The 12,928-nt window shown below is 40.3% G+C and overlaps 1 protein-coding gene across 1 annotated transcript in view; it reads left to right on the top strand.

The window, feature by feature from the left end:
- The first annotated feature begins 4,211 nt into the window (after positions 1-4,211).
- Positions 4,212-12,928, top strand: part of LOC126188036 (transcription factor Sp4-like) — an 87,555-nt gene continuing 78,838 nt past the window's right edge. Inside the window, exons 1-4 of the mRNA XM_049929463.1 lie at positions 4,212-4,357; positions 4,620-5,225; positions 5,349-5,601; positions 7,221-7,432. Of these exons, the coding sequence (XP_049785420.1) occupies positions 4,298-4,357; positions 4,620-5,225; positions 5,349-5,601; positions 7,221-7,432 (1,131 nt within the window). The 5' untranslated portion in view covers positions 4,212-4,297. The remainder of the gene's footprint in view (positions 4,358-4,619; positions 5,226-5,348; positions 5,602-7,220; positions 7,433-12,928) is intronic.

Raw genomic sequence — 12,928 nt, 5'->3', positions numbered from 1 at the left:
AATTTCTTGACTGAACTCTGTTGATGTTTACACTTTCCGACGGTGATTTATATTGGCCCTGTAAACATTCCACGAATGACGGCACGATTTTTTTTTTCATGTTAACATGTATTTACATGAACAGTGTGTCCAAGTAACTATTTTCAACCTCAGATCATCTAATAAAGTGTTCTTGTTGTCATTATCATCAACATCATTGTCATACACATCAGCCATTTAACATCAATTCCTGGATAAAGGCTTCCACAGACTTCATCGTGCCGTACGGTATGATTTCGTGTTGCTTCTGCAGGGTCTCTCTAATTCATTATCCCCCGTCCCATTAGGTTGTTGCCTCGGTCTTTTCTTATCTTTTGCAGTCCACCAAGAACTTGCATCGCCTGTTTACCATCCATTCCACTGGCTACGTTTTCCGCCCAACTTTACTTAATTTTACTTCCCTCTGTACCCACTGTTTTCTTGCATCGAATTACGCTTACGAGGTGATCTTTTCCGTAGCAAGGAAATGGCATCTGCACACGTGTTGTAGCTCACTATTAAGATAGCGAATGAAGTTCTGTGCTGTAGTTCGTTTAATCTCTATTACAATCCTGCGTAGTAGTCTATGCGCTGTATCGTCTCCGTATGATGTTGATCGGGCGATCCCACTGATATTCTTCATAGATGCGTATAGTCACATTGCACTTTTCAGCCGTACGAGAGAACAGTACTCCGAGCTAGAGTGAAAGAGAACAGGGGAAGCTCCCCGCAGCACAAGTATTTTCACGTTCCATGAAGTTGCCGCAAGAACCAGTTTTCTTCAGGTGACATCATATGTAGCTCTTTATTCTCTGGTGTACTTTTAACCTACGTTTGGTGAGCATAATGCTGAGAAGGTGTCTAGTTTCGTACAAGGAACTACTCTGAGAAACCTGAGAACTACCTTTTTGGCCTGGGCCTTTTATGAGCTACTGCAAAAGTGACTGAAGTTCACGAGACCAGTGTGTGAGGAACCCACGCGATTATTAAAAGATTAATTTGAGCAGTGATAGACAACTCAACAAACAGCAGTTTGTACATAGTCCGACAGCTGTTGTCCGTGGCGAGGAAATTGTGAGTCCATTTGACCCCGTACCGCACTGAGCAGGGACTTTGTAATACATCTAGAACAAATGGGGCCTCACAGAAAACAGCCAATTTGAGAGCAACACTTTCCAAACAACAAACCACGTGTGGAAAACTGCCAGGAAAGAAGATCCAGAGATCTGTATTCCATGCAGTTTTGATGATCTGTCAGTTCACTTGCTCGAGTCCCGTATCAACTCTTTGTGGCAAAGGAAGGAGATTGAGTTCACTTGCTCGAGTCCCGTATCAACTCTTTGTGGCAAATGAAGGAGATTGTTGTGCATTAAGTATATCTGTATGCAATTTTGTAACTCAGCGTCTAATTATGTATTATTTGTGCATGTGAAGCATACATTTCTTTGACAACAGAAGTGGGCCGTACAAGCAGCCGCTTCACCCAAAGCGATGTATTGTAGGTCGACTATTGACAATCTGAAAATGCATTGGTTGCATGACTTTCGAACTTGGCGCGACCGTTTCTGAGGTGGCAAGGCCTTAGACATCACATAAATGCACCATTCTGAACTGTTGTATTCACTTAGGCGGCAAGAGCGCATCTCTAAAACACTGCAGCTTACCTTACTTGGTTTTCATTTTGAATGCAAACACATGAACGAGATTATCTGCTACTTGATTGTAAGGCTTTAAGCATGTTTTCTTGTGCTTTTTCCAAAAGCTATTGCTAAGAAATGCCATTTCTGGCTGACAGATGTGCGACGTTGTAGTAGTGGTAGTTGCACAGAAACTCGTCCATCGAATAACAGCTGCTATCATGGCTCGTGGGTGTATTTGCACGAGAGTGATGTTTCTTCTTGGCTAGTTAGGACCGAGCTAGTTGGCGCAATGGTTAGCACACTGGACTCGCATTCGGGAGGACAACGGTTCAATCCCGCGTTGTGCGCCCTAAAACACCAATCATCATCATCATCATCAATCCCGCGTCCGACCATCCTGATTTAGGTTTTCCGTGATTTCCCTAAATCTCTCCAGGCAAATGCCGGGATGGTTCCTTTGAAAGGGCACGGCCTATATCCTTCCCCGTCCTTCCCTAATCCGATGAGACCGATGACCTCGTATTTGGTCTCTTCCCCCAAACAACCCAACCCAAGTGTATGTAGTTCAGTTCAGCTAGTTAGGAATTAGGAGTCTCGAAATTAGGTACACACAAGCGCCAAAAGCATCACAGCACTCAGGAAAGATTATAATTCAGCTTTCATGATCTAGTAGTTTTGTTCTGGTGTATTTTTTTTTTCTTTTTTTGTGGGGTACTCAACAATTGTCAGATTAGCTGCGCGTCTTGCACAGCGGCAGGTTTGCCGGCACATGTTTAACAAAGCTGTTTACTACATGAAAAAGTCGTCAGCTTTGCACTCCTTTTATTTTAGGAACAATAGCATATTTTCCATCATCGCGTTTTAAAAATACCACGTTCACTAACCTACAAAACGTATCGCTTACTCCAAAAAGGTTACACTGTCTGCTACGAATCGCATTTCTCTTTCGTTCTCGCTTTAACAGGCCAATTCCTTCTTTTGCGTCACGCATGAATCACCATTGTAACGATGATCTGCCACTGCGCCAAAAACTCCTTAATTGTTGTCTTGTATTACTAATTGGTTGATTGATTTGCCTGTATCCTTGTTTTGACGGGAGATTGGTCGCTACTCGCGTACGAATTGCAATGCGTCCTCTTATTGTTGAGGCTATTTCCTCCAAGTAGCTCAGTAGGAATTTGGTTACTACTAACGCGTGCCCGACCCCTCACAAACAAACGCTGGTCAGCTTCACTTGTCGGTCAAAAGATATGCATTCTCGTGTCAGGCGCTTCTACGATAACGCTTTCTTTCCCCCTCGTCCGACAACGACCGAAGATCGCCGGCGATGTCCGAAGCTGTGAAAGGCGGCGTGGGATAGCGTGTCTGTGTGTGCGGCGCCTGTGTGTGAGAGAGCTCCGGGCGGAAGGTTATCTTATCGAGGCGGCTATCGGTCCCGCCCCCAGAGCGCTGCCCGAGCGACAGAGACAGCGAGAGGCGAGGTCTGGGAACCACGCCCGGCCGCACGGAGCAAATAGAAAGCCTGGCGGGCCGGCCCGGCCCCGTTATCCCAGCCGAGCGCGCGGGCGGGTGGGCAGATGTTCGACCGCGCCAAGGGTGAGCCGAGCCGATCAATGGCAGCGAACCGGGCTCGCCAAGTTACGCGTGTGTCTGCATACCGCATGACGCCATGTTCATTACAGGCAAGCGCAACGCCGTGTCTCACGAAAGATGATGACTGTGTAACATGTTTGACACTGACCTTGTACCACTACAACACTCAGACACGTTAGCCTGCCAGCTAAGAACAAAAGCGGCAGCAAAGAACTCAATCCTGCCCTTTTTATATTTGTCGACAACTGGCTCCTAGTTCTGAGAGATTCCATTGTGATTAACTAGAAATTACAGGAACAAGTTCGATCGTTATCAGCTAACAGAGTATTTTTGTCTTTTTTGGGAAGGTTTTAGCCACCTATTCACATTATGATTTTAATATCCAACATTCAAAGTACGCAATAGAAAGGAAACAGAAGCATAAATAAGGAGCGACTAACATAAATTTCTTTCCTGTAGATAACAGTTCCCTCCGCTCGGAGGATGTAATGTACGGGCATATGGCTTTACCACTGTCTCCTCCCCCTGCTAGTCGACGAACTCGCCTCCCTGTCTCTGGCCCCTTTGTCACGAACGTGCGGTTGGCGACGGAAGGAGGAGGTGGGAGGAGGCTGCCACGCTAACCCCGTCGCCCCTAACAAATTTACAAGGCACAGGGTAGGGCATTGTGAGCAACTGCCAATCAGCTATTTCCGTGGGCCCAGCGGGCTGCACCAAGCGGCCGCGTCACGCACGTGTTTCTCCGACGTTGCCGCCCCAAATAGTCCCCGCCCGCCGAATTCCGCCAGCACCATTTATTTTGGTACAAAACTTTCCCAGAATCACCATCTCGCAACTATGTGACAGTATGCATGCGTATGTCCCAGTTAAATCCCGGTAATGCTGTCGAATTTTCAATGTTTTATATTGATTGGCGGAAGGATACACTTGCTGTAGCCTTTTCTCTGAAATACACGCCAGTACGTCTGCGCCATGAGTTGAGAGGTTATACATGTGTCTGAAAAGAGTGAAGATTTTATTTTTGGTGAAGGGTATGTTTGCAGATAATGTCCTCAGCTCATTCCAAAACAAAAGCGGATTACAGTTTGGCTAACTACGCGAACCAGGTAAGCATGCCTTCTTCACGTTATAATGCGAGTGCGCGCGCGCCTACTAGTTGTGTGTGTGTGTGTGTGTGTGTGTGTGTGTGTGTGTGTCCCATTTGGGGCGGGGTGGGAAGTGGGTGTTCCTTCGGAGCTTCTCCGCGAAACACAGGGCGCGCGCGTAATGACGTAGGGCTATCCAAAGTTACCGTGAACCGTAGCTCAGCTGTTCACCATATGATTGAGATGTTAAACTTACGCTTTGTTTTGGGTCTTTTTGATGTAGGAGACTCAGCCGTCACCTCTCGCACTGCTTGCTGCTACCTGCAGTAAGATTGGTAATACTGCAAGTAAAGAGACGCATCTTGTACAGGAGCAGAAGCAGCAACACGGTGCATCAACGCCAGAAGTTGTGTTGACACTGGACGTGCCGCCGCAATTACAGCAACAACTAGCTACACAAGGACAACAACAGCAACTGCGCCTACTGAACTCTTTGCAGCAGTTGCATACATCTCAGCCGCAACAAACTGACAACAATACAGCGACAACCGTGGCGGGCCTCCAGCAGCAGATAGTGAGAGAGACTATTAGCAGAGAAGCGTTGTCCATCTCAAGTCCCTCCGTGCAAGTACAACAACAGCAGCAGTCCCAGCAACAGCAGCAACAACAACAGCAACCACAAGTTATAACACTTTCTCAGCTACAAAACTTTCTTCCCTTGCAACAGGCAGGGCATCACGTGACCCATGTTCAGCCATCGGATAACAATGCCCACAGTCAACAACAAACAACGCAACAGGCTTCTCCATCTGTCAAGGGCTATGTCACCACTTCCACTGCTGCACCCACTGTTGTCTCAGTGCAGGGTGTCCCCGGACAGTTTTTACAGGTTAGGATAAAGTTTAACAGGGTGATAATATATTTTGTTGTTCTTATTTTACGAATTCACGATTCTTCCTTGGTGCGTGTATTACAAGCTTAATTGGCCGTTGTTTTTGTTTATCAACAACAGCAGGGTGCCCAGCTAGTGACAGCTGCAGGGCAGAACCTGGCATACAATGTGGTTCAGCCCATGCAGACAGTTACAGTGGATGGACAAGAGGCTTTGTTTATTCCTGCGATGTCCGCAGGTCAGCATCAGGCTTTACAAATTGCTGGTGGGCAGACGTTAATTACACCTACAGGACAGATTATTAGGGCACCTGGAGTTTTTCCCACAAGCATACTGCAGAACGTAGCGGGCCAGACAGTACAGATGACAAATGGTATGTATAAGGTTGAACTGTCTTTTCTCGTGGACAGAAAGTACTCATTATCACCATTGATTATTTTTTTGTTTTGTACGTATTTTTCAAATGTTATTTATAAGCATGATGCTGGAACGTAGATTATGAAAAGAACTATGTTTACGTGAAGTGATTTTTATATTTCAGATGTGTTTATTTAGATAGAAATTCGCTTTGTCTCTTTCTCTCATAAACAAGCTGAGAGTATCTCGGTTTAGGCTTAAGTGTGTGTTAAAGTACATTAAGTTTTTTCCACAATTTCATATAATGTTTACATTTAAGCTGTTATCTGTTTGTGGCGTCCTTGAGTTTAAACAGTTCCAATTTGACAGATAACTTGATGGCATTAGGCTACTAGGAGGTTAATTCATGACAAATAACGCACACTAATATTATTCAGTTGTATATATTGTGGAATCACAATCTCATAGAAAACCTTAAATGACATCATATTTGCCATTGGCTGTACCACTTATTACACTTTTCAGAATTGCAATTTTGACTTAGGTCATTTACAGTAACATTACCTGTAACTAACATCATACTCTGGTACATGGTTATTGACATGTGCATTAAGCATGAATCGTATTTCAAGAGTTTTAATCCTGTCTGTTACATCCTGATGGTGTATGTAATGACTGCTGACATGAACCATAGAGGCTGACATAATTTAAATTCATTTTATTGATGTTGATAACTGCTTAATTGTCAGCACCTTCAATCATTTGAAAATGATAAAAGGTCAAAATTGTATCATGGAAATTGTAACAAATAGTACAGTCTGTGATGAATATGATGTCATTTAAGAAACTAATGTTATTGTATTTCCTAGCACCTCAATCAGAATGGAAACTCATTGTCAGCCCTTATCACTTGTTTGCTTGTATTTTGATATATCAAACTTATTGTTTAGGTAGTATGCTTAAGGTATTTCTTTAATTGCTTTACCATTTTTGTCACATATAATATTTCACATACTATGTGTTTGAGCATCCTCACAGGAAGGTTGATTTACTACACACACACACACACACACACACACACACACACACACACACACACACACACACACACTTTTTCACATTGCCTCCTCTTTTCTTTCTACAATTAACTCTATTATTAAAGAGGGGACACTTTATTTCAAAATGTGAGGTTTCATTGTATTTTATTTGTATTTTGTGGTCTGTTATGATGTTTATATTTGGTACATAGGCTCTGTCTGATAGTATATACATTTTGCTATCTCTTTTTTTAAATATTTAGTATGGCAGTATATAGCTGATAGTTGTAATATAACGTTTCTAGATTCTAATGCTGCTTATGGAGGTGACTGAAATCAGATTAACTAGTTATACGAAAAAAATTTCAGCATCTGAAAACATGAGATGTATGGTGCGTTTGCATGACAGATTGTATTTTATTGTGAGCAACACATATTAATTCAATTTGTTTGTATCATATAGTTATAGAAGATATTTCATATTTCTTTCTACAGTAACAATTTTGAATTAACTATTGTCAATCATCTACTTTGAATGAACTCAGTAATATCATGCAGTGTACTGAGTGTTTGTGTGATTCAGTGTATTTTGTCTCAGGCCAAAATGTGTCAGTCAGGCCAGCAAGCATGCCACAAGTGGTCCAGTTTCCTATGCAGCAAACCATCCCAGTGCAAGTGCCCATTTCAACTGCAAATGGACAGACTGTACTGCAGACCATTCATTTTCCTGTTCAAGCAATAGCAACAGCAATTCCAAATATAGTACAGACTTCGGGCAATCAGATGCAAATGTTACAGCAGCTTGGTCAGGTAAATTGTGCCATTGTTTCTCTAATTTTGTGTGCACATATTGTATACCTGTCAGACATCACCAATTTAAAACATTCTTTCTTTATCTGTATTTTTTATATCATCTTTCCTAAAATTGTGCATCTGTTTGAAGTCAGACTGTATCCGGATGTTGTAGAATGTGTATTTCACATACTTGTTTCTTGCATCTGTCAGTGTATCAGCCATTTTTCCTCCTAGATCATTTGGATCTCACACATGTTCATTTCATTTATTATTTATGAATTTAATTTCTAACATATTTATTTTTGTAATACTGTATTTAGACACTTTAGCCTCTTCCTTCATAATTTTTGCACTAGCCACTTTTAAACCATTTATTGTATTATGTTTCATGAAATACATTTTCAGTCCTATGCAGTTCAACTAGGCCATTTAAAATTACTTGAAAATTATGTTAGGATTAACATTTTGACAGTTTGAGCATTTGGAGATATTGAGTAGAGCTACCATGTTCTACACAGATACACTCTTTAAACTTCTTTCGTTCATCCTGCTCTAGCATTGCACACATACAGATATGGAACTGGTATCCTGCGGGAATGTAATATATTCTCATTTTACTTTCTTTACATCTAAAAATGTTTTAAAAATAATCTGACATAACAAGATAAAAGATGGCATTTTTTCTTAGTTTGTGAACAATATATGTGTAGAACAATATTCAGTGGAGACTTGTCTATGATGGAATACAGCATTTTTTTAAGTTTACCTCACAGTTTTTATGTATAACAGAAAGAGTATTGTATATGATGTGAATGTAGTCCTTGAGCTTGTGTTAAGGATCTGTCTTTTACAACTACTTTTATTTTGTATTCTCATCTGTTGGTTTTGCCAACTCGCAGCATAATAGTTAACGTCCAGCCTTACCTAGATCTCGGAATATGCTACAGCACAGTCTATCACCACAGTCTAGATTTGGAGGACAAAGACTGCCACATTCTTAACTCACTGTTGTGTGTTTTGATGTGCAGGCAATAGGAAAGGAAGGCAATTTACCAGGAATTTTGTCTATCATGTCACCAGATTTGCAGCAATAGAAAAGAAAGCTAGTTTACTAATAATCTGGTGTGTATTGACATCCGATGCTCTACATGAACCTCTTTTTTCTTTTTTTTTTTTTAAAAAAGCTATTCTGTCAAGAGTTTCCAGGATAGTGACTAGAGCAGTGAGATACACAGATGTGTCCCTTGCTTAATGTAAATGTGGTAGTACTATATTCCTAATTATGGTGAACTGTTACTGATACTGTGTATTATAGGAAACTAACTATACAGGCTGAGCTTCAGGAAGCAAGTAAAACGATACGTGTAGCAGTTGTAGTGAACATTTCAGTAGATAGAGCTCAAATAGTACCTCATTACAATCAAAATCATGCATACTTCTGTTGTGGAAGTACTGATAACTTTGAAAGTTGCATGTGACTTTTTTTTATATTGCTGTAAGTTTAGTATCATTACATTTAAAAACTTCCATGTGTGCCTTCAAATGGGTGAATATAATTTTGGTACTGTCTGCATTAACTTACTGATATCTTACTCCTGTGAAACTGAATTTAGTCTTATATTACACCTTAAGAAAATTTTCCAGTAAGAATTACTTGCATCATTAGCACAATCCACTCTTACTGAACTGCATGCATGTGTTAGTTCACCTCAGGATTTCGAATTCAGTTCATCAGTTCTTAATTTGTCAACATCTCAACTCCTGAAGTGGTGTTTCTTGATTGGATAAAGTGTAATTAGATTATAACAGTGTTCTTGCTTGAATGAAGAAGAAGACATTTCAAATACATGGCACAAAACAGATTCCATTAACACCTTGCCGTCTGCATGTCTCATACAAATTTATTCACTTGGTGCCGGCAGTGCTAATTCAGATTACTTGGCTTGTGACTGTCCTTTCTCGACATTATTGGGAGATTATAAATTGTTTCGTTTTACCAATCTCATCATTAATTCTCATAATTTCTCAATTCTGTTCCCCTATATTCATGAAATTTCGAAGATATACATACGTAAGTAAATACAAAATTTGTTTGTTTCATATATTTGTTTATTTGTATTCGCTTTTGTACTTACTATTTCTCTTTCATATGATATGCAGCAAAGCAGTCTCCAAGATGTAACGCAGCTCCACAAGGCTTGCACATTAAGTTTGTTCTTCTTTTTGTTTTCGGAACATACAAGGCTGTTTCTTTGTTTTCGTTTTATTTATTTCAGAAATACATAGGCCTATTAGTTGGTGTTGCTTTGTGTGACCAGAAAGTCTATCAACCGGATCGTGATGAGACATACGCGATGTAGTGGCAACCTCCAAGTTTTGCTCCGTGCATTCATTGTAATTAATCATATCATCTCTTTCGTGTGCCATGATGAAAGGGCACAAGTACTTATACAAACAAAAAACTTGTTGACATGAGTACCTTATTGTTACCTAAACAGAACACCAACAGAATGCAAAAGATACCAAAGTACTGTCTGTGGCCACTGGGCGATACTATGCACACGACACCACTGTGGTGTCGCCGGCCGTTGACCGCTATTTCGTGCACGGCACCACTGTGGTGTCGCAGGAAGATAGAGTGTTAATAATGGTAACAAGACAAAAATTAATATGCAGAGGAATAAATGATCGTGTATCAGTCGGAAGTGACAAAGGGGTGTGAGGGTGTACTGAAAAGTAATGCTCCAGAATTTTTTTAATTGAAAAACTCTTACAGCTTTTTAAATAAAATTTTTTTTAATTCTTCATCTTTATTGTATGTGTGCACATTAAATTCTCAACATAATCACCCTGGCGACGAACTCATTTCTCCCAACACGAGACCACTTTGTTGATAATGTCACTGGTGAATGATTGACTTTGTTGACAGAGCCACAACCTCACATCTGTGTGCACTGTTTCATCACAATCAAAGTGAACTATTCAAAGATATTCTTTAAGTTTTGGAAGCAAATGAAAATCGGATGGGACCAAGTTGAGACTGTATGGAGGATGATCGATGACTGTGAACCCAAGGCGCATTGGATTGTTGCAGTTGTCGTGTGTGATCTGGCATTGTCATGCTGAAGAAGAAGGTGCTCCAGGTGTGGACGAATGTTTTCTGCAGTTAGAAACTTGATTACAGCATGGTGTCTCATGCACTGAGATAGTTACTGTACACATTGTCATGCTACACGCTACAGTTCAGAGTCCTCTAGGAGCAAAGGGTTGCAAATTGCCTCAGGGAAGTGGGAAAGTCGGCCAAGTAATATGCACAATATGTAATACCTCGACCAGTGTTGAGAATGGAATACAAAATTTGAAGCCACTATTTTTCAGTGTGCCGTTGTATAAATATTAGACACATTAATAAGCTATTGTCCACCTGCACACAGACATCACAGAATAATTAGCACAACAAGCTATACTCTGTAACACTCCCACTCTCGTTTCTTGATTTTACAGACTATTGATAGTGACCTGCAATTAGGTTGGGACTTTCTTTTGGCAACTAATCTTGTGAACTGACATGGGATACAAGAAGAGAACCATCATTTATCTTTTCAAGAATATAGTGAAACTTATGTCTATGTTTTTAGCCCTTTTGTGGTGTTTGTTATTGTTTAGCAATTACAGTCCACTCTAATTGTCCACAAAGAGTTGAGGTGGTTGTTCCATGTTGACACAGACCTTCTGCCAGAAAGTGTACAGCCACATTATTTCAGTAGTTGCGTCAGATGCTGCAACATACTCTGTTTACATTGTAGATTGGCAGCTCATATTTGCCTGCAAGATGTCCAGGTAACAGGTCCACTGATAAATATGTTGACATAATTGTTATTGAACGATGAATACCAATACCTCCATTAAAATCAGAATCTGGAAATAAATGAAGTTTAAGACAGCTCCCACTGTATTTAATACCTTTGTCTCTTGGAGATATTTTATGATGTGTTTAACAGAGTTTTCCAGGTCCAGGGTTGTTGACAAACTGACGCTCTTGACAGACAGAAAACATTGTATCAGATCTTGTCACTTTGAGGTCAAACTCAATGCATCTACAGTCTTTTGAAATATAGTATTTTCCATGGATTTCTTGTCTTCATTAGCTGGGCACTGTCCCAGGTGCAACTATAAACTGTAATTACCAGGTGTTGCTTGAGGCTTACAAATGCTTGATGAACTTGAAGTAGATAAGTCCACAAAGTCCCACATATTAGTTATTGCAAATGAGGACATTTCATCTTTCATTGCTTTGTACCACTTCTTCGGATACCATCACCTCCTTGAAAGTTTATGGTTCATCAATGACTGCTGCGCAGGCCACGTAATTTTGGAAATGAATTGGGGGGGGGGGGGGGGTGAAGTTCATCACCGTTTGTAAGATTCATTCCATGTTGAGTAAATCTCTCAGTAGCACAGGGATCTTTATATTGCACGACTACATCTTCATTTTCCACAGGTTATTGAATGATCTTCCATTTCTGTTAGGTAGTTGCATTCTTAAGTAACATTGTTGGTCCTGATTTCTTTTGTTTACCCTCTGATACTTTAGTTAAGTATCACATCTTGTGGAATAGGTATTTTGATTGTTATAGGACCAGACCACTATAATTTTTGCTGTAACCAGTATGGTGAACCATTTACTATCAACTTTGATTTGCTTCGAAATTTGGATTGAAACTGTTTGGGAGTATGTAAGAAACATTAGCCCCAAACTTGCTCATATGCTTTAATGATGTTTTATTCCCAGACCATTTCTCGAAAGGCATCTTTTCAAAAGTAGACTTACATGGATAGCAATTGAATGTATAGACTGCCTCGTTGACAGCCTGTGATCAAAGTGTCTCTGGAAGACCAGGATTGTGAAGGGCATTGTGTGAGCTTTTTCCACTGTTGATCTGATGCCATATCCAGCTTTGCCAATCTGCTCTGGTATATATGGTGAAAAAATCTTAAACATGGCTACGAAACAGCAACTGTGTAGATCTGCAGGTGCTGAAAAATCAGCCAACAGTTGCAAAACAAAGGTTTACTAGCCCTTGACCAAGGTTTTGATATTTCTAAAAATATCTTCTTCAGAAGGAGTGGGCTCTAAAAATGTATACAACCAGTTACAAAATTATTTTTACAAACATAACAAAATATTAATAGAAAAATATTTGTGAGGTAAGTGTACACACTTGTCCCAAGCCATGGCTTGGGATAATTCTTGTTTTCTCAATTTTTGTATGACAAGAGCCACTTGGCTTCAGCTAATCTATTGTACTATCATGTGATGTAATAAGTGAGTAGGCTTAACTCACAAATATTTTTCTATTAATTTTTTTGTTATGTTTGTAAAAATAATTTTGTAACTGGTTGTATACAGTTTTAGGGCCCAGTCCTTCTTCAGAAGATATTTTTAGAAATATCGAAACCTAGGTCAAGAGCTAATAAACCTTTGTTTTGCAACTGGTCACCTGTTTTTCA

The sequence above is a fragment of the Schistocerca cancellata genome, chromosome 5, assembly GCF_023864275.1.
Source record: "Schistocerca cancellata isolate TAMUIC-IGC-003103 chromosome 5, iqSchCanc2.1, whole genome shotgun sequence".
NCBI classification, from domain to species: domain Eukaryota; kingdom Metazoa; phylum Arthropoda; class Insecta; order Orthoptera; family Acrididae; genus Schistocerca; species Schistocerca cancellata.
Note: the sequence above shows the minus strand (reverse complement) of the source record. Positions and strands in the feature narration are given on the sequence as shown.